This window comes from Glandiceps talaboti, chromosome 2 (assembly GCF_964340395.1).
Source record: "Glandiceps talaboti chromosome 2, keGlaTala1.1, whole genome shotgun sequence".
In the NCBI taxonomy this organism is placed as follows: Eukaryota; Metazoa; Hemichordata; class Enteropneusta; family Spengelidae; genus Glandiceps; species Glandiceps talaboti.
The window spans coordinates 28,056,459-28,082,895 of NC_135550.1; the positions used below are offsets into that span (position 1 = coordinate 28,056,459).

The window sequence follows — 26,437 nt, forward strand, 5'->3', positions numbered from 1 at the left end:
GCTTGTCAGGAAAACCGAGCGTGAACAGGCAACTCTAATTCGCGAACTTATTAAAATTGGAGTGCCTAGGGAGTCTTCTCCAGCTGTTATTAGTGTTAACCAGGAAGTGGTCCTCTTCAGCATCACCATCATGTCCTCTGATGAAGAAGATTACATGTCCGATGCTTTCCTTCTCGGCTGGTAAGTCAAAATTTCAAAAGGAGGTATTGGAAGTTTACTTTGATCAGTGATGTTCGTAATGTAAGATGATAAAAATGGTGTTGGTTATGCTGATATTATAATTATTAGTTATTCATGTGTTACTAGCATTTCTTACATTTGTAAGAATTGTGCAGACTTAGATGCCGGCATTTTGACAAAGGCATATAGAACTGTGAAATTCCATGATCAAAAAAGTATACGTAGAAGGTGATTATTTTCAGTAACAACAATTAGATAGTGCAATACATTTGTATGTGATGTGTGCATCATTATTATTATCCTCTTGTCTTTGTATTCAATTTGAACAGTTTACTCTTGACATTGTGAAGAGAGACTGTTAGTGTTATGAATGAAAGTTGAGGTAGTTGAAGGTACAGAAAACTGATACATGTATGGTTCACAACTTTATCCTTCAATTTTTACAGTGAAACAGTACGTCCAGGTTTGGTCCCAGATAGAATAGCTAAACAATATAAAAAAGAGGAAGAACACAGATTAAAGAATTTGAAAAGTAAAACAAAGCCATTACAAGAACAGGAAAAAGAGCATCGAGATGAAGGCTTGAACAAGGAATTATCTAGTAGTAACAAAGGTTTTGCCCTTCTACAAAAGATGGGTTATAAGAAAGGAATGGGACTTGGTAAAGCAGGTAAAACTATATATTGACTTATATAGTTAAAAATTCCATATTAATTGAGAATTGTTCTTCCATATGGCATTCAATCAAAGGCATAACTACAAATGAAGAAATCTCAACACAAAGTGAAACTCTCACCATAACTCATAACTTGATTCAAACTAGATATGATAATGTAGGAGGTTTGACTTATTCAAATGCATAGATGTATGGTATTCCTGCACTACTGTCACTGTTTTAGTCAGATGTCATCTCTTTCAATTATGTCACTTTCACTTTTCAGAATCGGGAAGATCTGAACCAGTACCCGTTGAAATCAAAACAGGTATTTCTTGTCAAATTGTTTCTTAGGAATAAGGAGTTGTTTCTTTCTCATTCATGTCATCTTTAAACATTTTTGTGACAGTACTAAACAGGGATGTAGCTAATTGTAAGAGTAGTAGGCAAAATTGAAAAAGGTAGGCAGTAATATGTATAAGGGAAATCTATGAATCTGCAGAAGAATAACAATGTTAGCTAGTTGTTGCAACAATGAATTTTTCAACATAAATTCCTCAAAAAGTAGCTGCAAAAAATTGTGGAGTAACCAGTTATTGCTTATTGTCGGCTACCAGTCCTTCTCTATATCCCTGCTAAAAGTAAAAAGTGACTCAACTGTTTGCATAATTTGCAGTTTACCAAATATGATGTCAAAACTTGTGACCATAAGACCAATGGAATTTATGAAAATTATGCTAGGTTTGCAGAATTTTGTTGCGTTCTAACTCTGAGGTCAGTTTCTACATTTGTTTTGAAGTTAAATCGAAGTGGTCAACATTAAAGGACATTGAAGTCAGGCATATTTATGCATTTGCCTTTAGTACACTTGTATTGATTACTTCTATCAATTTACGTATGATTTTGATACTCTTTGACTTTGTATTTGTCAAGATAAAGAGATGAAGGTATTTGTGATATCATCACAACAGCTTTTCCCAAAATCCTAGGGAGGAAATTCCCAAAATGGCTGAAAACATGGGGCTTCTTTACAGAATGTCAAAGTTGAGTTAGTTACCAAGGTAATAGCTGTAATCTATTCAAGTGTACTAAAGGCAGAAATAAGCCTGACTGGACTTATCCCGTAAACTAATTATGAAGGATGATTTAGAGTTGTAAAAATTAGTTTACAGTGAACCACACGCGGGGACTCAAAGAGACTAAATTAAGTGATGTATGAAAAGGTAATATGACAAACCAAACTGAAGCATAGATTACAGTTAGGACAACCTATCAATTACATGTTTGTCTTACCTGTGTTCTTGACCAGAGGATGTAGAGATGTGCAATGTACTTATAAACTTGCAAGTAAATGACTAATAGATTGTAAATATCTTCTTTTTTTTTCTGTTGACTAGAAATCAAATTCACTTGCCTTATTAATGATGAATGACTATTTTACAGGTAGAGGTGGTCTTGGAAGAGATACAGCATTGAAAAGACAACAGGAATTCTTAGCAAAACATAGAGAAGATTATCAGAGGAAAAGGATTAAACAAGAAGAAGAAGACAGGGGTGATTTCAGACAGAGGATGAGAAACAAGTTTGCTGAGAGGGAAACTGAGAGCGATTTGCATAAAAGTCGGAAAGCATGTGAACAGTTAGACAAGACTAAGGTTAGGTATAGTTAGTTAAAATCTGAAATGTGTATAAATGCAAAAATAAATCTGTTATCTGTCTTTGAAATCCAATATTCAGGGGTGGGATAGAGACGGGAGTCAAATTTTTTAATAATGAAATCATAAAAACAAAGACCAGAAATTATCCCTTAAAACCCCACAAGTCACAAACCAGTTTCTCACAACTTTCCAAAATGGTGGCATCCATCGAAGGGAAGTGTTGTTACTTTTCTTCTAATAAACAGCATTCAGTTTGAGATTTTGATTATATCTTAAACGTGTCCTATCCAGTGTCAAAATACATGGAGAGTATCAATAACAAAAATCATTACTAGTTTCAAACCTGTTTTGAAGAAAAACTAAATAGAAATTGTAGAACCATACTGGAGCGTACATGGTCATTAATGTGCATAGTACATGTAGTACTAGGAGAATGCACTTTGTGACAGTTTCCATATTTGACCAATATCTCAAATGAAAATGAAATATCACCAAGGGCATTCCTACTTGTAGTACTGCTACTATGTATACATGTACACTCCAGGACAGTACATGTTGGGCTTACATTATTTTTTTAGAATTCATCTTTCTTCAAAATAAGTTTGAACTTTGCAATGATTTTTGTTGTGGACTCTCTCCATGTATTTTGACATTGGACAGGACATGTTTAAGACATCAAATCTAAAACTGAATGCCATTTTCAAAAGAAAACTAACACTCACTAGCAAAGGACCTCCCCTTCGCTTGCGCCCCCATATGGTGAATCAGAGAAAACTGGTGTGTGACTTACAGGTGTTTAGGAGATGATTCCTGGTTTTAGTATCTGATTTCATTGTTTCAGTATTTGACTGCCATCTCTATCCTACCCCTGATATTGGTGGCAGGAATGAAGCATTGTTGTACCTCATAAGAGATCGTTTGTACTTTCATTACTTCTTTAGGGAGTAGAAGAGCCCATTGAAATTTGGTATTGGCCAATCTATAAGACTGCACAGGACAGTGATGAGGATGACGAAAGTAGTGATGATGATGATGATGATGATGATGATAATGATGACGATGACGATGACGAAAAGGATAAGGAAGAAGTGGAAGAACCCGGAAGTGATTTGACAGTGAGGATAAGTTTTGAAATAATTATCTATTAATCCGAAGCACTTTAACCAGTACATTCCTGATAATAGATAAATGCAACCTGGAAATATCCCACTATCTTTGAAATAAAGTTTTTTAATGCACAATATTAATTTCAATTATCAGTACTTAGTATTGTTCTGTTTGCACACTATAAAAAGCTGACACTGTAAATCAATTGTCTAGAATCATAGTTTCAATTGTGGACTTTCTGATGACAGTGCTAGTATTAATCTTGATATTTTCATCATAGCCAAGTGTCTTCACACTACTGTATTCACCATGAACCTGATCTCGGCCATGTCATGAAGACAGCAATTGTAATGTTCAGGGTATCAAGTTCTCAATGTCGATGTGATTGATTTATTGGGAACATAAGTAGTACTGTACACTTGTCACAATATCATATTCAGTGTCACAAGAAGAATAACAGCCTTTTGAATTTCCATCATATCTCATGGCTAAGAATAAAAAGATTAGATAAAATTATCATGAGGCAATTCTAGTTATTTAGATACATGTTCTTCACATAAAATTGTCTACTTTTCTTTACTGTTTCCAAAGGCTGCAGAAAAGTTAGAAGAGTTAACAGCCTACTTAAGGAAGAATTATTTCTATTGTATATGGTGTGGTACAGCATATGATGGTAAGGTTAATTTTTTTCTTGTTATACTTTCACTTTTTCAGTAAATGCGTTAGTTTATGGATGAACATATTCTTGGTTAATAATGCAATGTAAAGAAAACAATATACTCAATGGTATGGAATGTGAATGTTGATTTTTGTTGTTAAAAAATGAATAAAACAGGAACGTACTCAGAAGTAAACTTGCATCATATAAATAATGAAGAAAACTCTGACTCATGACTTCTGGATTTATAAATTCTATTTACCTCAACCATGTTTAGTATCACTATGAATGTAACTCGTTTATTAAATCATTATTTTCTACTTCTTGCAGATGAAGGTGACTTGCATGATAATTGTCCAGGTGATGACGCAGAAGTCCATAGGTAGTACAAGTGATGTTTGGAATACATGGTAGAATTGTACGCTTTAGATTTAATGTTGTTATTCTCTGTTACAGTTTTGACATATTTCCCGTTCATACAAGAATGGAACTGGTATTATATGAACTTTTTTATTGTATTTATTAAACAGAAATTTTGAGGAAAAAAACACAAGGTTTCATGTTTTGATTATCATGGTATAGTAGAGTGGCTATGCATTCCTCTGTGATTCTAAAAGTTGGGAGTATAAAGGTGAAAGAAAAAGGTGAAAGAAAAAGGTGAAAGAAAAATGTGTAAAAAGAATGTTACAAGGTTTGGTTGTAATAGATTCTTCATACTGACTAGTGAATGGTGATGGGGTTAACTTTGATTTACTCAATAGCCAAAGAAAAAAATGTTACAAGGTATGGTTGTAATAAATTCTTCTTACTGACTGGTGAATGGCGATGAGGTTAACTTTGATTTACTCAATAGCCAAAGAAAAGAATGTTCAGTAACAAATATCTAATTATTACATAGATGAGCCATGCAAAGAAACAACAGTTCAAAAGATACATGCAAGACACAATTCTCCTTTGAAATATTTATTTAATAGACCATCAAAATAAATAAGTAACTCTTCCTTGAATGGTAATTTGGGTAAGCACTAATCTACATGGTAATTTTGACTCAAGATCATGAGGTATGCTACAATGATTTGCCTTGGTTTACCTAGAATGTAAACCATCAAGTCTGATGAATGAATTTACACTAGAATAACAATAACACCATTTCAAATTCCTGGATACACCAGTCCCATCAAATAAAAGTCATCACTGTTATTCACTACACACAGGTTCAGAACAATTCCTATTGATTATAATTATCACGTTGATATGGGTTTGTTGTCCATATTTTCAGGTAATGTTGACACAGTTGCATTCACTTTTTCTAGTTTCATGTATCCAAAGCTTTCTTTGATTTTCTTTTGAGCTTGTCTTTTCTTTGCTCTATCATATCTACAATACAACCTGTGAATATAAAACAAGAACATTCTCATCACTTGTTCAGTATTTAGATTGGCACTTGTCCCCCCAAGGCCTTTTTCTAAATTCATTATGTCTCTGGGATAACACAATAATACTAGGCAGTTGGCTATCTCACTAAGGACATATGAAAGCACACACATTTACTAAAATAATTCAATCAATGTCAATGAAATAAAATGAAAGTTGTATGAACTTGCATTAGTATTTTCATTATGCAAATTTTGCATATTTCTTGCAAAAAATAGGGAATGGATATATACATGTAGAGATTTAATAGAAGAAACTGGTGGTTTCTGACAGTTATGTTTATGTACAATTAAGAATATATTCTTTCCAAGAAATTATCTGCGGTACGACTAAATTATTAAGAATCTGTTAGCTAACATGTATGAATTGGAATTTAAGTGACATCATGAAAGTTAAGTTCAAAATTCATGTCGATCACAACTGTGTAAAAATACAATACTTTTCTCATACCACTTTTAGTGAACCCTTACCATGATCCTAGTGTGAAAGCTGTAAATGAAATCATTCCAACATCAGCTGATCTCTTGACCCTACCTATAATAAAATAGAAAATAAATGATCAAATGTTCTGTAAACATCTGCAGAATACTTCCAGCATACAAAGACAACTTTTAATACTTTCTGGTAAATATAGTACTATTAAAAAGTCCTGTATGAAGTATTGAAAGTGACAAACTGATGAAAAGTACTGCCTTAGATTTTGGCAGTCAGTTGCCAAAGCGGAAGGAAATTATACATATGCTCATGAATCATGGAAAATTTAAGCAGAATATACTCATTCTCAGATGAGTATGTACTCTATTTCAGGATGGCAATTGGTTACACTGTGAGTACTTCAGATGAGTATGTACTATTTCAGGATGGCAATGGGGTTCACACTGTGAAAACCTTCCCACGAGTATGTACTCTATTTCAGGCAATGGGTTTCACTGTGAAAACCTTCAGATGAGTATGTACTCTATTTCATGTTGCAATGGGGTTCAATGAAAACCTTCATGCTTCATATCAATGGTTTATACATGCTGATACGATTGGTGTGACACTCTTCTGATGTTGAAGTTAAAAGTATATTTCTACTGTTACTAGTCTTTATTGGTGTAATAAATCTGGTACATGTAATTAAATGGAATAAAGTATACTAGAACTGAAGACTTAGACATGAAGTGCTGCAACCCTAAAAGATGTCATTTGTTATCTGCAATACTGTGCATATTCTTAAAAAAAAAACATACTTGTAAACATGAAGTGTGCAAATCCTCCAATCAAACCACCTCCAATCCCAGATAAGAATGCTGTTCTTGAACATGGTACCTTGAAAATAAAAAATCTCTGAAAAAGAAGGTATGAACAAAATGTTGAATAGCGATACATCATATTCATAGTGAACAACAAATCTAGCTGAATTACAAAGTTCATAACACACAAGCAGTAAATAACACTGAGTTTTCAATCTGCCTTTGTCAATGATCCTCAGCTGAATGAACTCATTAGACCTAGGATAAACGTCAAACTTCTCATACACCTAATATAATTGTATTGAAGTCGACACAAGCCCAACATGAAAAACAACGCGGAACAGACATCGAATCTAAATCTCGAATTTAATACAAAACGAACAGCTTAGAGGGTCTAGTTGTGTATGACACGCTTAAGGGGTAAAATCATATAACAAGATTTTTGTTGTTACACAAAATCAAGGACGACAGACATTTCACTGCCATGTGCTCTAGATCTTTTAGCATTTAAAACATAGATGAAGTTATTTTCAACACGAAAATGATACACAAGCTGAACGTCGGTGCATTGAATTGTGGTTATTTTGTATAAGATTAAACACAGCAAAATTTGACGCTTTATTGAGCATCTCACTTGTGTCTTTTTTTTCGACAGGCTCAACTTTAATTGCCTGTCCAATTTAATATTAGTTGCTGCAACTAGCTGCAATACACATTGAATTTGTCATGTACCTAATCTAATAATTAGATTCGGCACATGAGAAGTTCAACGTTTATCCCACGCCTCAGTTACAGCTGATCACTAGGTGGTGGTATAGTCTGCTGATTAAAGATGTTCAAGGTAGTCTCAGTTACCCAGACTCTTGCTGTTGTGGCTCCATCTGCCTACGAGACCTCCCCAAGCGAGTCTGGGGAAACCTGATTTCAACTACCCTGTGCCAAAAGTCACTGTATTTCCTCCAAGTCATAAAGATTGGGCTTATGAGGCCTGTTCATTGTAAGTAAGATGTATCAGTCACTTGTGATAAGTGATAATTCCTGTGTCAAAGGTGTATGTACCTACATAGTTCAGCCTACAATGTTGGATGTGAGGAATTCCCCCGGATATTCCCCAGCATCCACTGGTCTAGGAGCTAGGCACACTTCATGACAAAAAGATTTACACTGTACTAAATTATAAGAAGTCCAAAGCTTATATTCTGCAAATACTGCCTAATACCAAACATTTTATTTATGCAAATACATCATAAATACATGTATAATGTATTCATAGCCACAGGTACTCGAATCAATATGTAGAAAAAAAATGTATTGTATATAAATAAGACTTATTTACAAACATATTTTTTTTAAAAAATCATACACATTGATTCGAGTGCCTGTGTTCATAGCCATAGCCTAGTCCCACAGGCATTTGTTTCCCGAGTTATGGCTCAGAATGTTTCTATCAGAATACAATAAAATTACGATAATATCGTTAATATTGACGTATTAAACCAACACTATATGAAAGGGGTAAAATTACAAATGTTTCTGTGATCGCGCAGTTTCACTAAATGCGAAGGAAGACACATACGTCAATATTAACGATATTATCGTAATTTTATTGTATTCTGATAGAAACATTCTGAGCCATAACTCGGGAAACAAATGCCTGTGCCTAGTCCATATACCCTCCACCCTCGTCTTTAACAAAACCTAGAATAAGTTCTCCACATCATGCATCAGCACAGAATGATGACAATCTATACAAATTTCGAATCTCATCTCAAAGCAACCAGGGGCACATTGATATAGACGGACGTCAGACAAACAGCCAGGTGTGCCATTTATAGCTCTAGCGGATAACAGTTACGATAATAATCAAGTGCGCCCGCTATATTCAAACACATGACATAACATTCATTACGTACGTACACATTTGTTCATCACTTTGATTTTTACGTAAAGCGTCATGGATGGAAAATAATGCCATACCTCCTTTGTCCCTCCATCTATTTCTTCCTCCGACATGTTTGTTCTTTGGTGATTTTTCCCTATGGACGCTATAAGTATGAATATGTGTACAGCATTCACATGTTAAATACTTCGCTGCATGCTGCAGATGTGTGATCTTACCAAATTAATACAAGGTCAGAGAGTCTGGCCGTATCACACAGCTTTATTTAACCGCGAGTGTAGAAATAGTTTTGGTAACTACAGTTTTACAAAATATGGAACATTTTAACATTTCTCCAAGTATTAATTAATCGACAGAATAATATAGAATATCTAGAGATGTGTTACAGATATTTTACAATGTACGTTGTATTTTTTTGTGTGGTAAGTGCGTAATGATTTCTTATTCTCTAACCCAGTGCTCGGTCTCTGGCGGAACTTTCTCCGGGGTCATACAAAAGGCAGACGACGCTACACGTTCGCTATCAACTAAGTATCTACCGAATTTCAACTTTGAGACTGCAAATATGGTGAGAATCGTGTTATTCCTTCATAATATGAAAATGTCACATCTTACGGTTATGTTCACACATTCTGCACTCATACTGTCGTGCAAAAATGAAACACCGTGGCAGTTACTACATTATGGTTACGTGCAACTGATTCGAATAGGAATAGTTCTGTCTCTGTCACATCATGCGGTTCGTTCATAGTCTACCGGCATTTTACAGGGACATGCTTTTGTGCAAGCGTGTGGGCTTGTACATGTTCAATGTAGTCTCATGTGGTGACATGCGTGTTTAGCAAGGATGGACGACCGAAATCACCTTATAATTACATAAAAGTCGAAAGTAAAATGAAATAATAGTGGTACTGATATGTGGTGGTACGTGGTATCCATGCAGCCAGCGGTCAAAGAACTTTACAACCTTTGACCTTGGATTAATTTGGTACACAATGACTGTAGTAGTACGAAGTGGGAATGAAACGTCCCAAGAAACTATTTGACATTGCTATTGACATTGTATTCTTGATTTACTTTTGAATGATACCTGTGTATACTATCATGATAGTCCCTGTGTCCAGTTACACAAGAACAAAGAACCCTCTTAGTCTTAGTCTTATATTGACCCTCTCATATCCAGAGAATTAGAATGCCATCATCCCTAACACCACCTGATTTCTGATTTCTGATACCACTTATATATTCATAAACAAAGTAATGAATTTTTTAGTCCACTTTCACTGACAAATTTATATAAGTTCATGTACAATACGAACATGTATGGACACAGTCATATTATATAACATGTCTATTGATTAGCATGATTTGATGTTAAATGCCTGTTAGTGAATAAGAACATGCCATTTGAGAAATGAAAATAACCAAGTTACAAACCAGAAGTTTTGTTTTTGTGACAGAATTTTATTTTATCCATGCTAGATGGTCAAAATAGAACAAGACAGTAAACTTATTGTCCCGCACACTGTAATAATGTATGTGTAGCACATATGGCTTGTCAGTCAATGTGTTGACCAAGAAATCAAATGTTCCAACTCAAACAGCATCAGAATTGATGGATTTTATGACCTTCAGACTGAGACTAGTAATACTTTGCAATAACCAAATATAAGCGATTCCAGAGTTGCCCCAGTCATGATTGTTTAGTGTGACTATATCTTTCAAGCCTTCTAACATAGGATACCAAAGAACTCGTAATATCTGAAGTAGGATGCATACATGTAAACAGGGCTTATGATTTGCAGTTTGCTATAATTCAATGAATTCTGAAAACATGAGACATATTTCTTATCATACTTGGTGAATAGGAGCTTATATGATTTTGATGATTATTTTTCCACCCAGGCTGAGCCTCTGCGTGTATGTGTCACTGGTGCTGCAGGACAGATTGCTTACTCACTGTTGTATTCCATAGGGAAAGGTGATGTATTTGGTCCAAATCAGGTAGGTACTGCCACTTTTTCTTCAGTGAATTATGTATATTCTTAAGCTTGGAAAGGTGAAATTTAAAAGATTAGCTTTGTTTTCTATCATAGATGTCAAATTATAAATTGATTGGAACCAGGTTAAAAGTATTTTGAACCGAAGTTAATTTACCTGCTTACTGTCTTTCACAAAACACTGATCTCATGTCCTTGGAAGGCTTCTACTGCAAATAGTTCTTGTGTTGTAAAATTGTTTCTACAAAATTCTGTGCCATCAACCAATAGGTGATTAAAGGGAGTGCCACTCCAGGAAATGAAGTCATATTCATAGACTATGGGTTTTGGAGAATCATTTCATGATGTTCCATTGCCTACAATTACTTGATTTCAGAAAATCACCAAGTTGATTTTGTGCCTTTATAGGTGTCTTTGCTGTGGGCTATTGCAACTTTGATGCATTATTTCTGCTGACTCTCATGATGCAATAGCCCATAGCAAAGATATCCTATAAAGGCACAAGATCATTGTTAACTTGATGCTTCTCTGAAATTGTAAGTAAATGTAGGTGATGTAACATCATAAAATGACTTTCCAGAACCCAGAGTTTATGAAAATGTGTCTTTCCAGGAGAGTTTTCCTTTAATTTTTGTGATGATTCACATGTCAAGCCACAATAAATTTCAAAGTGCAGTTTGAAGAAGTAGCTTGTTAATTTCACAACAAAATTGGGAATCATTTTCTCTGAATATTTTTTACTTAGTAGTAGATTATTTTTGGTGTTTCTCTACACATCATAGTAACCTTTATTATATGATTGTTTTGCATTCTATTACTACACAGCCCATGATTCTGACTCTGTTGGATATTCCACCAATGCTTTCCGTGTTGGAAGGTGTGGTTATGGAGATGTTGGACAGTGCTTTACCTCTGGTACAGGAAACCATTGCAACAGCAGAACCTGACGTAGCATTTAAAGACCTCGATGTTGCTATTTTGGTTGGTGCAATGCCACGAAGGGAAGGTATGGAAAGGAAGGATCTGTTGAAAGCTAATGCGAAAATCTTTGATGTACAGGGCAAAGCTCTGGATAAAGTAGCAAAGAAGAATGTCAAGGTAATGCTATTATGAATCATTAATATGCTGTTTTGAATGAAATCATTAACATGTATGATGTGATATACAGTGTTTTTGCTAAGGTCTGGAACATGGTAACAGACGAAGGAAATCTGGTAAAATTTGCATAGTTTTCAACCATGTACATTGTACTGTAATTTTGGTTGGAAAATCTGGTAAAATGCCTGGGGAACTCAGATAAATTTTACCTGCTTACTGCCCTCAACAAAAACGCTCTATATAACATTTTATTATTTCCATCTTCAATACAAAATAATATGGAGGGTGATGACTGACAAACATTTCCCATATTTTTTATTTATGGTATGTAAATTAAATACTTTGATTACTTATTAACAGGTTCTTGTGGTTGGTAACCCAGCTAATACAAATGCAATGATCACTCAGAAATGTGCACCATCCATTCCCAAGGAAAACTTTACTGCAATGACAAGACTTGATCAGAACAGAGCCCAGTCTCAGGTAAGTGTATAATAATATCAGTTTTGTTTTCAGGTTATTGTTCTGAGATTCTGAATAACAAACTAATCATGAGACAGATGGGACCATAGACTTAAAGAATGCAGAATACTTATTGCTACATGATCATACTGTTTAAGTCCTGCACTTCACTTGTTGTTATGATAATTTTCTGAGTAGTTGTCTTTTATATTGTTGAGTTTGATACCAGTGCATCAAGCAAACCTATTGGGAGCTTTGGTTAAACCAATTTTCCTATCAATGTAAAGTTTTTTTATTTTTGATAACTGAAATATATGGTATTGTAACTAAGTTATGTTTGTACCACTGTGCTGGGTTTCCCTATAAATAACCCCATTTTGCCCAATTCACACACCTATGATTTTGTAATCCATTTGTATGCCTTGGGACTTCAGGGGAGGGTACACTCTGTGCTAGCTACTAGTACTACCAGACAAACAGCACAGGGCCCCATATGTACATCAACATTGACTAAGGCACAATGATGGTTCATATCTTGCTAAGGATTCTGGTCAGTTAGAAATAGGTGAAATGGTTACCGAGTGAATCAAACCAAAATTGGAGCTACTGCCTGTAAGTATTTGACAATCATCACTTCACTCTATATTCATGTGTCTTTTTGTCTTCAGATTGCTGCACGCTTAAATGTGCCATGTGATAACGTTAAAAACGTAATCATCTGGGGTAATCATTCATCCACTCAGTTCCCTGATGTTCGTCATGGTTGTGTTGTGTCTAAAGGCAAGAGTACACCAATCTATGAAGCTGTCAAAGATGATGCTTGGTTGAAGGGGGATTTCATTACAGTATGCAAATTGTTATTTTTTATTATCTGCATACTCTCCCAAAATTAGAGGGATCAATGATTTCACTGATATATCTAAGATCTTCCATAAATGCTAATAGTATGATTTCACATGTTCAATTCTAATGACCAGTTTTTCAATAATATGAAAGCATTTTTTGAGGTGGGTTGAAATTTTAATACTGGTACTATTCCATTTCTACAAGTGTTCATCTTCCTACAACAAATTATGTGATGTCAATAACTGGTTCAGTGTGTGAAAGTTGAATATATAAAGAAGGGTATTTGAGATGGATTTAGATTGATACCAGTAAAATGCAGGTACAGAGTCACTGAAATCACTAATCTGATAAAATACAATGCAAAACTGGTAAATCTAATATTTTTTTGCCCCTCCCCCCTCCTCGGGGGGGGGGGGGGGGGGGGAGGTTACTACTACAGTGGGCTCCATCCATCCATGTGTTCATCCGTCCGTAGTATGTCATTTCTCAGACCTGCAAAATCCGGTTTCTTTCAAACCTGACATAAAGGTGACATCATATGGAACATGTGCATGTCAATTTGCTTTTTTGATATCGGCAAATTTGGCCGCAGGTGGTCATATTTGTAGATAAAAGTCAATATTTACTGCATAACTGAAAAACTGTAATATGCAGACACTCCATTCAAGTGTCTACCCCCATATTATCAGTTGCAAGCTATCTTTTGAGACCGTGACCTGTGATCTTCATCAAAATCAAGCCAACATTTCTGCCTATCACAGACACGTTGTAGTATTTCCATATTGCCTATTTCTTTTAAATCATGTTTACAAGTTATAGTGAAGAAAATTATTTTTGGTGCTCATGTCACTTTTACTGAATAGCAGCTATATTTGTTGTTTAAAAATCATTATTTTCTGCATAACTCAAAAAATGCAATACATAGAGACTCCATTCAAGTGTCTACCCCCATATAATCACATGCAAGCATATGTGTGACCATTGACCTTTACCTTGACCTACAGAGTAGAGCATCAAAATACATAGTGCTTTGTAGCAATGATGTGTGGCTATTGCCTTTCAGATCATGTATAATATAGATAATGCAGAACCACATAAACATACACATTCATTATTTTTGGTGCTCATTACTTTTTTACTGAATGGCAGCCATATTTACAGTGAACAATCATGATTTACCACATAACTCAAAAACATTAATACAGAGACTACATTCAAGTGTTTACCCCCATATTGCTTTCTTTTGAAACATTGACCTTTGGCCTTGACTCTGATCTTCATGTTCAGTTATTGAAATTCGGCAATTTCCTGCATTATCAGACACTTTGTAGAATATATTTGTAGTATTTATTTGTTGCCCAGCTTCTTTTAAATCATGTCTCCATTCATTCACATAGAAGTAGAGTATTTCAAGGGAGCTGTATCTTCAATGAAGACTTGTTTTTTTCAATCTACAGACTGTACAGAAACGAGGTGCAGCTGTCATTGCTGCTCGTAAATTGTCCAGCGCCATGTCTGCAGCAAAGGGCATTGTTGACCACGTGAAAGACTGGTGGGAAGGAACAAAGGAGGTATGATGTGATAATGTCAAATTGTGAAATCTCCACTGTCTATGATTTAAAGGGGGAAAAACTATTAGAATGGTGCTTACACAATTAACTAGGTGAAGTCTTTATGTCAGCCAAACTGTCCATTGAATTCTGTGTGAGTGGTAAAGTATAGTCTCATAAAGCAAGATACATATTTAATCACTTAATTCTTCAACTGTAATACCACATGTATTCAAATCATCATATTTTTACTAAGGTTTGAAAGGCCTTGTAATTGAGATGAGGAATTTGGTAAAGTTTTTACAGAGTTCTGTATCATATACCATAACTTGATGGGAAACTGGTAAAATTCCTGAGGAACTCTCATAGATTTTACCAACTTACTGCTTTATACAATAACATGGAATGTATTTTAAAATGTAGTTTTGGGTGTTTGGCACATCTAATTAATTTTGTTGTCCTCTGTGGTATCACATCGATGGACCCATTCAAATTTCTACTCAGGCAGAAATGATTGCAATTTGCAACTTTTATTGTGCAGTACAAACCAATGCTTGTTGTTTTTATTGTCTTGTAGACTAACAGACTTGTCATTTGTAGGGACGTTAAAATCTTGGCTGTTTTTGTTACTATTGTTTTAAATTTGAATCTCTGAGATGTTGAACTATCTATCAATGTTACTGTTTGTACTTTCAATGTTCTTCCAACATTTTCACTATAAGGAGTTTCATTGCTGCAAGAAGAAGAATTGATGGTTGTGCTAAAACTATTAAATTTTACAGTGATGAATTGTCATGAGATAACTAAGAAGTTTCTCAATTTCTCTCCTAGGGTGAATATGTGTCCATGGGTGTCATGTCTGATGGTAGCTATGGTGTCCCTGAAGGAATAATTTACAGCTTCCCATGCTGTATTGCAAAGGACCATTCATACAAAATTGTGCAAGGTCTCGAGATCGACACCTTTTCTCGTGAGAAGATGGATCTGACAGCCAAGGAGCTTATGGAAGAAAAAGATATGGCTGTAACCTTTCTGAGTTCTGAGGCAAATCTGTAATTTGTCACATCTGAATATAGGTTGACAGACCAATATTTTGTATAAACAAAATATAATGTTATTAGTTCTGGTAGTCATTGTTACTGACAATGTGTGATTGCTCCTGCTGCTTGATTTATGTATATGTAAACTATTGTAACACCCCTGAACTAGTAAAAATTGATTGTATGAATATTGGAAAAATGAATCATAGAAGGTTTTTCACTGTAAAAATGACTACCATTTCATCATTAGGCACATACTAGGTTTTTGTATGGATTGTTATGTGAATGTGTATCAGTTATAGCTTTGGAAGCAACAGCAAGATAATAAGACATAGCAGCAACATCTGAAATATAAAAGTTAACTCAAATTTCTCTTGTGAATTATGTGTATACTTAGTAGCATGGTTCTTATTCTTGCCTTTGTCAAACAACCGATAAGTAACTATTAAAAGTATTTACCAGTACCATGTTATCCAAAATTGCACAGGCATTCAAGTTTCATGATGAGTGGTGAAGGTTTGTACTGATAGCATTATGATACATACAGATTGTCAGTTTACCATGACAAGTATAACAGGGTCAATCATTTTGCTGCTACTTGGGACATTTTGTTGTGGTAAGCAGAGGCTGTATACTCTAAAACACCATAGAAATGTGTGGGCAATAAATTCATAAAGGCTAAATCATGTTGTTTGCTACTGTGTATCTTTCTTATTTGTCTGGTGATGAATCGTTATGGGGATGCTATTAAAGTACATCAATCGAACCTTGCTGGTGAAAAATAATTCATTATTCAGTCAGAATTGTTTGAAGCTGCACTCACTTTAACTGATGTGTTTCTTTTTCAATCAGACAATCCAAAAATTAGTCTGAAAGATTCGTCATTGTTCTGCTTGTGTAATCACTCGCTATATTCATTGAAAATTGTTATAATGAGACAGTGTACTTGTTCATTAGAAATCATTTTTTGTCCTTAAGTAGTACAGAAACAGGTTATAACTGTGATCACGTTTGGCTGCTGATTTCAGGGTGTGGACCCAAAAAGTTTAATTGGATTTATTGTACCTGGTTATGTGTACATCTGCACAAATAAATTTACCTACAGGTGATTCAGTACTGTTCAGGGTGTACCATATAATATGTGTAAGATGTCAATATATCTAACAGAACCATTTCAAAAGCCATGTCAGGTGCAGCTATAGAAGAGGGAGTCAATCAAAAGTTGTCAAATATGGGCAAATTAGGAGATATGTCAGCTCCACTTCAGCCAATTCAGACCAATGATTGAAGTGGCCATATGGATGAGGATTGGATATCTATTATTGATTTTTAAAACAATTTCATCATGGTATCCTACTTGAAAAATCAATGTGAAACAACAGAGACCAAATCTGTGTTTGTAACTCAATACATTGCAAATTACTAATAAATGTGTAAAGTGGTTGTTGTTGTACACAAACTTTTTACACAATATTTGACTTTTTGCAATATATTGAGTTGCAAATACAGATTGGGTCTATGTTGTTTCACATTAATTTGTCGAGAAGGAAACCTTGATAAAATTGTTTTATAAATTAGAAATCCAAACTAAATACCCCAATCCTCATCCATATGGCCACTCTAAAATTAATCATGGAGACATTGTCAATATTAGCCTGTATGTATCAAAACACTACCTGAAGGAGATGCAGAATGGTTGTGAAAATTACAAATGTAAAATGGAAATCGGTATTCTTTCTAATGGGTGATTTATGATAATGTGGTGTCCTTCAAACAAATCTTTGGTGGTAACTGTAAAACCCAAGTCATTATCAATTATGCAAGTATATGGACACAAATGGTCACAGATTTTTATCAGATATAATAGTAATACAATGGTCACAGATTTTTATTTTAGCAAGGTACAGCAAATAGATTGGATAAAATGGAGCCGAGACAGCCTGAAAGGTTCAGCCGTTGGGTCCGCTTATGTAATCAAACTCGCAGCATTATATAAGTGGAAGAAATGCCTGGATCTCTCAGGCTAAATGGGACAACATCGAATAACATTTTATAGAAACGTGCAGGCTATGTATACACGCACTGTAAAGTGATACAAAGACACCACATGCGCACAACATGTATTTCTGCAGACGTCGCGAGAAGCAAGAGCAGTGCACGTCATACCACGTAGCCGTATGGGGGCGCTGTTTAAATTAGTTCAAGGTGACCTTATCGCACGTTTTCTTTCCTTGCGACGTGTTCTTTTGAAGTGTGGAATTTGGCGAACAGTGAGCTTGTTATAAGTGACATTTCTTCAATTGTCTTTTGTCGGGGGATTAAGTTACCAAGGCCTAATTTTATTTGACTGATACTGACTAGACGTTTGTTGCGTGACCCGAAGAAGTTTCAAGATGGCGGACGCAGAGCAGACTAAAGCCGAAGTAAGTATAATATAGCAGACAAATGCATATCATGAACACGAGTGTAATATCCGTCTGTCAATGTGTATGGGCAGTGACAATCTGAGAGCAAGTCCAAATTTCGCGCCCTTTTAACATGTCCAAGATTATGAAGATATAAATCAAATCTGAGTGGTAATCTTGATAAGTTTCATAATCAACATTCTACGTCAATATTTAAAAGTCCACCCAGAACAAATACCTATCGGGTGATCCATAAACGAGCTTATATATACGTGCTATCGACAGATAGTGATCAATTGTTACATTCAGGCGTTGATAGCAGGTTTCGCCACAAGGCCGTACATTCGGTTGTATGCAGTCTTGGCTGCAAAGAATTTACCAGTAAAGGCCGAGTCAAGAGTGTGTATATACTATAGTCAACATATCTACAGTACAGGAAAGAAGTACATAATTTTCACACGAAACCCATGTCAATGGAAAAACTTATCTTCTGGACCCCATTCATGGTGTGTTATCAGTTTATTATTTTTAGTTTGTGTGTGTGTGTGTGTTTTGGCTATTTGATGCTAATATTCCATTCTGGCAAAAGTGTGCTGTTTTCTCTCGGAAGTACTAGTATCTGCTCCTCCAGCTTGACTGACTGTCAACACACTGTGGTAGGGCATATTCAAATTAAAAACAATATAGTGACAAGTTGACTATTTGCTTTAAAATAAGAAAATTGTCCAAATCAAACTAAGAAATCATTGAGTCCAGGGTTGTGATATCCACAGGCACTCAAATCAATGTGTAGAAAAAAAAATGTATTGTATGTAAATAAGACGTCTTATTTACATACATATTTTTTTTTTTTAAATCATACACATTGATTTGAGTGCCTGTGGTGATATCAGTGCCATTTTGATGTCTGTGGTCATCTACATTTGTGTATATAATATTAGCTATAGTTTATCTTTGCCTGGTGACGTGACTTGACCTCTGTGCTCCATAATTTCCCTACAAAGGCAATAGTCTAATCATGATTTATGAAGAGTAAGGTTGTCTTCTGACAGTCATGTATTCATGTTATGATAAATGTTGACACATTGAAAGCCTATTGTTAAAGAAAGCTGATTCAAACTCTGACAAGACTGCTTCTGAAATATGTAGTTTTCAGAGAAAATAATAAAGAAAAGAAATTCTAGTCCTGTATGCAGACAGTGTATGAGATGCGATACTATGTCTCTCAACATCACCCTGTTAAAACCAGTGTAAGGCCAAAAGAAAAGAATTGTTTCTAGTCAGCGTGCATCACTTAAATTCCCTTGCGCCAGTCTTTTTTTTTCGTGTTTGTCAAGCCCATGCAGTCTGCAGGGTGCACGTCCAACTCGGCCCATTTCCAACTCGGCCTGCCAACTCGGCCCACTCTCTGTCAACTCGGCCCACTCTCTGCCAACTTGACTATAGATATTTAGTCCGCTATTCGTCAATTCGTAAATAGTCAAGATGTACAACTCGACGTGATTGTAACTTCAAAACCGAAACACTTTGAAATAAATGATTGCGTTTATTACTAACGTATCGCCCACTTCGACACGACATGCACTCTAAAATGGGTTGATCTTTTTTTATTAATCGTTGGGAAGACGACTGTTGAAATTAAAGTATTTCGTGAAACTTGGCCTGTCCATGGAAGTACAAGGCGCTTTTGCTTCCATGGTTTGTTGGAACTATTAAAACTTAGCAACGATCTACATGCGTAGGCTGTTATAGCATTGTCACCAATGTGTGTCCGTATAAAACTTTGAAGCTTCTTTATAGTTCATCTAATTTGTTGTAAGCAAACAATAATAATTTATTCCCCAATCAAATTAAACGAAAGTGACACGTGACAGTAGAAAACATATAAATAATCACCGCAAGGTGTTGGCTCTGCCATATCTGCCGCATGAACATATAGCGGAGATGTTCACTCGTCAATTTCGTGTGTGGGCCAAGTTGGCATGTAAATGGGCTGAGTTGGCATGTGAATGAGCCGAGTTGGCAATCACGCGGGCCGAGTTGGCAATGGGCCGAGTTGGTCCTACCCCGTCTGCAGATCCGTGGGGAAACACAAAAATAACCCTCCCTACTTCAGTGAAGACAACTGCAGAGCAAATCATGAAGCAAAATGAAATGAGAACGGCCCCACATGCACAGCCTATTTTGAGAGCACTTGTGCTTGTGCACCAATTACAAAAGAATTACATACCCAGCAATCAAATATTAGCAATCGCTTGAATATGAACTCATTTTACATCTCTGTCATGATAGCAATTGCTGCTAAGATCACAAAAAGTGACGGAATCGGTACTTTTCCAGTTCGAACTTCAAACGTCCCACCACACAAATGCTGCTATATTTCATCGTGACATCCTATATGGCATCGTTCGTAAGGAGGAAGCCCTGAAATTATTGTTGAATTCGTGATTTTTAGGTTTTTGGTCATCCAAACTAGGACTTTTGTAGGTCACAGCAAAGTAAAATTACTAAATAGTCCATCTATTGCTAATATTTGACCACCAGGCATGTTAATTCTTTAGTTACCAGCATTTCTGGGAAGCCCAGGTTTCTTGCAAGACGGAAAAGGGGGGATCAGTTGTCAGAATTGAGTCCCAAATTACTTCATTTGGAAGCAGGACTAAAGAAATTCAAGTTTATCCAAAGCTATGTTTACATCAATGATAATTTAAATTGTAAAAAAATGAAAAACATTAACAAAATTATGTACATGTGTCCTGTAAATAAGATGGCATGTACTGTACTAGCTTTGAGTCAAGTTATTGGGGATTTTTGACAATGAAAATCCCCTACTTGACCTTTGGCTAGCACTGAACTGTCATTACTGTCTCACAGTCCTCTGAGCTTTACATCACCAAAAGGGTTGTTTTGTATATATCGATATCTACTGCATAATTGTATGCAAATATCCTTGTACTGTGCGCCCTCATCAACCACATAGGACTAACTATTTGTTGACTACAAAGCCTTGGGGCGTTGCGATAACACTGAGCATCGCAGTTACAAATCAATGAATGGTTAGCCCTGTGTGGTCGATGAGGACGCACAGTACAGAGGTCACATTAACGCGTTATTCGTGTGTATTTGATGCCATATTTGACACTTGGGATGCATTTTTTTGGATGTATGCTTCACTTGGGACGCGTCATAAATGGAAAAAATGGGGCTTGCTGTTAGTAAATGTGCAGTTGTCATCTTTGCTTCGAAGTTGTAGAACAAGACATCATGCATTTAGGCAGTTCTGATTGTAACTACCTTCATGTTCTAAATCTCTATGTGCAGTGTGACCTGTGAAATTTGAATATGACCCATTGTATGCAAAACGTTTCAACAGTTTCATGTGCCTCATGACCATTTCACTGTACAACATTTTACCCACAACTCTCTCTGATTTGTAGTGTTGGACATCATCTCCTTGAAGTCAGACAAATCTCACCAGTGTATAGGGTTTTGTAAAAACATTTTTTCCATTTGGCAAGCGTAGAATTGCCACTGATGAATTTCTGAATACCCATTTTCATCGGTTATGGTATCAGTGATTTATTGTAGAAGGAGTAGCAATTTTAGGAATTTGTCAGCAGATTTTCTTGAAAGATATGCAGAATATTTGCGACGGAACTAAGGAAAATATATGCACCTGTTATGACTTTGCCAAAGATATAGATTTATTTGAATAGGTATGACAAAAGAAATTTACATATTAAAATTCATCATACACACTGACTACCCAAGTTATTGACACTTTGACAGTGAAAATTGTTTTATTCACAGCACATGCTTAATTTAGTTGTTAGTTCATTTTTGTACAAAATTTAGAACTTTATTTTTGATTCCTAAGCGTACTTTTGCTACATATTAATTAAACTTAATTTCTATGCTTAAAATGTTGAAAAGTATGGATTATTGAAAAAGTTATAAAATAAGGAACCTCCAAGCATACCAGTCAGAGAGAGTTGTGGGTAAGATATTGTACAGTGCATTTCCTGACATGGAGAGCACATTTTGAGTAGTTTAGAAACTACGTGATATTATCATTACTTTTCCACGCGATTGGTTACTTATTGACAGACATGATAGTGTGCAAGCAAATTTGGAAAATACGTCATGGGATTTTGATGCTACTTTTGGAGGGAATGCGTCCCAGGGACAAATCAGAAAAAAACTACCGAGACCTCTGCAGTTCAAGGATATTTGCATACAGTTATGCATTGGATATAGGTACATACAAAGCAACCCTTTTAGTGATGTGAAGCTCCGAGGACTGTGTGAAAGTCTAGTATATTGTCAATCGGTTCTTCAGTCTTCAAGATGTTCTAGTCAATCGAGAATTGTGCATGGAATGCCAATCCAGGACATGTACATCACCAGCAACTTGCATATAGGAAATTGTATGAAATAGGAAGCACTGAAAATAGTTATTTATGCAAATACCTATTAATGTTCAATGAATGTCTTCCGAAATCTAATCAGTTCTAGCCATTACCTTAAAGAAGGTTTGTATCATATTTTGTTTTAATTGAGCCAGCTAATTTGAAGGAAACAGTGAGACACAGACAGACAGACAGACAGACATTACTGTACTATAGCACTCCCTTATTTCCCATATATAGAAGGTAAAAAGGGAAAGAAGAAGAAAGTAAGCTTTCGTACTGATTGCTACCTGAAAAAAAGACAGTCAAAAAGGATCAAGAATATGTCAGTGAACTTGTTTGGATACATAAAAGTAAAAGCTGAAAAGTTGCAGGTCACAGGTCAGGCCCACACTGTTGATAAGCCAAGTTATGAAAGACAAATATTCAACAATTAACATATGACATATGCTACTGTTAGTACATTTTCGTAATAATAAGATACTAGTACTACAGTTAAATATCCTCTAAAGCCAACATTGAATTTGAATAAACAAAAGTTTTCAAACTTTCTTAATAAGTGCGTAGAGGGCGTTGTTTTATTTTCATCCAATGTACTTGCTTGAATCAGTGCATTAGTTGTTGTTATTCACATGCCTTTCTGATATAAACAAAATATAACCTACACACAGTATGTTTTCCCATTTTGATCTTCAGTCAAACTGGTGACCTTATCTAATCAGAATGAACTGCCATACATCATGTTGGTTGTCAAGTAAAAGAGTGGCTTGACAAATACAAATAATTGGCCACAAATGTAATAATGATCAGATCATTACAATTGCTGAAAACAAAGTAAGACATAAATTACTCTTTGTCTGAAACGTGTAGTTTATACACTATTATAACTTGAGGTAAGATGTTGATGTTGACTCCGTACAGAATTTGTACATCTATATACTGGTAGTAGCAGTACTATTCTAAATGTTTGATATGGTATTTGTTGTCACCATACTTGGAAAGGAATGAAAATCAGAGTAGTAAAGAAAAGCTGACTTACTTGTAAGAAAAATCAGAAAAATAATTTCAATGTGTATCCTTACTTTGTCCACATCAGAGCTGTTATATTGACAAGACAGTTGCTACTTACCTGTATATACATTATGCTGGGATGTATACAACCTTTCAAACATACAGCAGCAGTAGAGAAGAGGTACATGTGTTGTAAACAGTATAATAGAATGGTAAAAAGGAGTCCCAACTGTTATCTATTTAATGATTGCTTTTGAAACATTGTTGCTGAGTAGATTTGTCTATGTAGTACTACTGTATCAGTTCAGCTGTATTGTCCTTAAGTCAGGTATCTGTTTAGCAGCTGTTGTGCAGCCACCATCAGTCTGCTGATATCATATCCAACAATGATTTATGGGAGTATTTTGAGATGGTCATTTGTAGGAGGAGAGTCCTGAAGAGTAACTTGAGTCTTGAACTTACAGCAGTGTGTGGTCTGGTATTGTATGCACACTGTGAAGGTTTGTAACTTTTATATTGGTTGTTGAAAACAATGATTGAATATTACAAGAAGCAGTGATTTCCTTAAAACTGTTGTATCAGCTTGTCCAAATGATGCTATTACTAGAAAATATTCATGTACCTTACATTAGCCGCCTATGCCACATCATCATTGGACATGAGTGATAACAATCTGGTACAGCAACAGATATGTTATGCAGGATCAAACACCTACCAATAATTTTATACCATAGAAGGAAACACCCAACGTACATGAGCATTCTTGAATCTGTTTCCATGGTGACATATTTAAATCATTGTCCATTTTTGCTGCTTGTTTGCTTTGTTAGATTTTGCCAACTTTTACACACTGTACAACAAAGATGACGCACAGCTGATACCATACCACATAGTGAAGGGATTAAAACTAGTTGTCAGATGTGAACAGATTAAAAGCATTGTGATAGGTTCACAATATGTTTTTTTATGTTGGTCATTGAAGTCTTGCCATCATTGTGGTGTGTGATTCTGTCAATTCTGTCAGAGTTGCCACAACTGTCAACATTTCACACTCGGTGTTGTGACTACATAGTCCAAGATGAGTTCTTCGTACTTGGTAGACATTATTACTCAACAGGTATGTTTGAAATTACTCGCAGTGTGTATGTATCTGTTCATTTTGTAGTGTTTGGCTAATGATATCAATGTATTCAACTCCATGCAGGAAATATGCTGTGATTTCAGATTTGTACCAGTCATGTTTCGGTCATAAAGCTGGTGTCAGTCTTCAGTTCCCAGATTTGATTTTTGTTATCATTCATGATTATGAAATGAATTATTAGATAGCTTAGATTAAATAGAAAAAGAAACAAAATATCATAAAATATAATTTGTAGATGTGATAAACAACAAACCTTCAATAGATGATATGGTCAAAGGGGACATCAGTTCACTGTTGTAGTAAATTACATTCATGTGTCATCTATGAAATAAAGAATGATAGAAGTCAAGGAAGGCATTAGGTCATGTGACAGTCACATGACACTGGAAGCTTCCTTCCTGTTACATATTAGGTACATATTTGCACAGGCATTTATAGAATTATAGATTTGAAGTGGTCACCCAGTCCATATTTGATCCGAATCTATCCGAATTAAACTGATCGAGATTACTTTATACACTTTCCGTCCATACATGTACTAAAACAATTAAAAGATGGATTCGATTCAAATTACATTAGCGTACGTGTCCACTTATGTACCAGCTTTGATTTAATGACTTATTATCAAAGTAATTCACTCGTGTATGCACCTGTCCACACCAGGCCTAACTGACCATGATCTGATTTGAACTACTTTGATCCAGATCAAAACCACCACCCAGAGTAGGCTTTGATCCGATGAACAGTGTAAGGCCAAAAGAAAAGAATTGTTTCTAGTCAGCGTGCATCACTTACATGTTGCGACAGTAATTTTACAGGTAGTTTGTGTCAATCTTAGTAAACAAGATCAGATATATATTCAACCTTTAGCTGCTTTTGATCACCTGCAGCTAGATATCAGTTTCTTGAGTATAGTATATAGCAATAAAATCTTAGAACCTCAGCTTCATTCATCAGACTGTTAAATTATCACAATATCACACTGAAAGCAGATAATCTGTCAGACTATAATATGAATGGTAGCATCCTAGGTTATACTAATTCAGTTGAAGACTTGGCAGTTAACATTTCTTCCACTTTATCATGGAGATCATATCAAGAGAATCGTTGAAATTCTGTTAGGTACACATTAGGTTACAATGTTCCCCTAAATGTGAGTAACTCCCAGAACATTCAGATTGTGGAAGGCGTACAGAGAAGTGTCATTCTACATTATTATCCCAACCTAAATTACACAGAAAAGTTTTTTTCAACTCAATTTGTTGCCCCCCACATAGAAGGGAAATGGCAGACTTGACATTTCTGTACAGATGCATTCTTGGTCATTTTTACGTTGATTGTAGTAACGATTTCAATAGTGTTGACCTTAATACATGTAGTAATACATGCACAAGATTTTCTAGTGATCATCACAAAACCATCCACAATTTTGCCAAACAGTCTTTAAGTTGTTAACTCACTTCTGTTTTACGTGTAACTGAATGAATTACTTTAAAACCAGCTATATCTTGACATTTGGTTGGCATGTGGTCAATCTTTTAAGCTCTTATCAATTTATTTTGGATACTTTTATATGGTTTTCATTTTGTCATTGCAGAAATTGTAAGATAATAGAAGTATGTGTCTGGTTTGATTTTTGTATACTGTA

General features: G+C 35.4%; 4 protein-coding genes across 6 annotated transcripts in view; 3 read left to right on the forward strand and 1 right to left on the reverse strand.

Moving 5' to 3' along the window:
* The first annotated feature begins 98 nt into the window (after positions 1 to 98).
* Positions 99 to 4,788, forward strand: LOC144453321 (G patch domain-containing protein 11-like). The gene is made up of 7 exons (XM_078144580.1): positions 99 to 180; positions 627 to 850; positions 1,122 to 1,163; positions 2,279 to 2,490; positions 3,435 to 3,608; positions 4,192 to 4,273; positions 4,589 to 4,788. Exons 1-7 carry the CDS (start codon positions 131 to 133, stop codon positions 4,642 to 4,644), a joined length of 840 nt encoding a protein of 279 aa, XP_078000706.1. The 5' UTR covers positions 99 to 130; the 3' UTR covers positions 4,645 to 4,788.
* On the reverse strand, positions 4,516 to 24,376 carry LOC144453322 (cytochrome c oxidase assembly protein COX20, mitochondrial-like). Of its 2 annotated transcripts, XM_078144583.1 has the most exons (5): positions 24,271 to 24,376; positions 23,767 to 23,798; positions 6,925 to 7,021; positions 6,163 to 6,226; positions 4,516 to 5,647 (listed from the first exon to the last, which is right to left on the reverse strand). In XM_078144583.1, exons 2-5 carry the CDS (start codon positions 23,776 to 23,778, stop codon positions 5,503 to 5,505), a joined length of 318 nt encoding a protein of 105 aa, XP_078000709.1. In that variant the 5' UTR covers positions 23,779 to 23,798; positions 24,271 to 24,376; the 3' UTR covers positions 4,516 to 5,502. The 2 variants fall into 2 exon arrangements, with proteins under 2 accessions (XP_078000709.1, XP_078000708.1); XM_078144582.1 differs by lacking the exons at positions 23,767 to 23,798; positions 24,271 to 24,376 and adding an exon at positions 8,905 to 9,059.
* LOC144453320 (malate dehydrogenase, cytoplasmic-like) lies at positions 9,285 to 16,554 on the forward strand. Its single transcript, XM_078144579.1, has 7 exons — positions 9,285 to 9,395; positions 10,733 to 10,831; positions 11,653 to 11,925; positions 12,286 to 12,408; positions 13,056 to 13,232; positions 14,691 to 14,804; positions 15,615 to 16,554. Exons 1-7 carry the CDS (start codon positions 9,393 to 9,395, stop codon positions 15,837 to 15,839), a joined length of 1,014 nt encoding a protein of 337 aa, XP_078000705.1. The 5' UTR covers positions 9,285 to 9,392; the 3' UTR covers positions 15,840 to 16,554.
* Positions 18,044 to 26,437, forward strand: part of LOC144453318 (UTP--glucose-1-phosphate uridylyltransferase-like) — a 28,928-nt gene continuing 20,534 nt past the window's right edge. The window contains exon 1 of one of the 2 annotated variants that reach the window (XM_078144578.1): positions 18,044 to 18,246. In XM_078144578.1, the coding sequence (XP_078000704.1) occupies positions 18,217 to 18,246 (30 nt within the window). In that variant the 5' untranslated portion in view covers positions 18,044 to 18,216. Of the gene's footprint in view, positions 18,247 to 24,637; positions 24,766 to 26,437 lie in introns of those variants that run through there. The other variant, XM_078144577.1, reaches the window with a different exon arrangement.

Bases quoted from the DNA above. Each gene is read 5' to 3' on its own strand.
- LOC144453321 (XM_078144580.1), top strand. From the start codon at position 131: ATGTCCTCTGATGAAGAAGATTACATGTCCGATGCTTTCCTTCTCGGC. The intron at 1,164-2,278 runs GTATTTCTTGTC...ACTATTTTACAG, and splicing joins ACCCGTTGAAATCAAAACAG to GTAGAGGTGGTCTTGGAAGA. The intron at 3,609-4,191 runs GTGAGGATAAGT...CTGTTTCCAAAG, and splicing joins AACCCGGAAGTGATTTGACA to GCTGCAGAAAAGTTAGAAGA.
- LOC144453322 (XM_078144582.1), bottom strand. From the start codon at position 8,940: ATGTCGGAGGAAGAAATAGATGGAGGGACAAAGGAG. The intron at 7,022-8,904 runs GTATGGCATTAT...CTTCTTTTTCAG, and splicing joins TAGATGGAGGGACAAAGGAG to AGATTTTTTATTTTCAAGGT. The intron at 5,648-6,162 runs GTAAGGGTTCAC...TTATATTCACAG, and splicing joins GCTTTCACACTAGGATCATG to GTTGTATTGTAGATATGATA.
- LOC144453320 (XM_078144579.1), top strand. The intron at 10,832-11,652 runs GTAGGTACTGCC...ATTACTACACAG, and splicing joins ATGTATTTGGTCCAAATCAG to CCCATGATTCTGACTCTGTT. The intron at 12,409-13,055 runs GTAAGTGTATAA...TTTTGTCTTCAG, and splicing joins AGAACAGAGCCCAGTCTCAG to ATTGCTGCACGCTTAAATGT.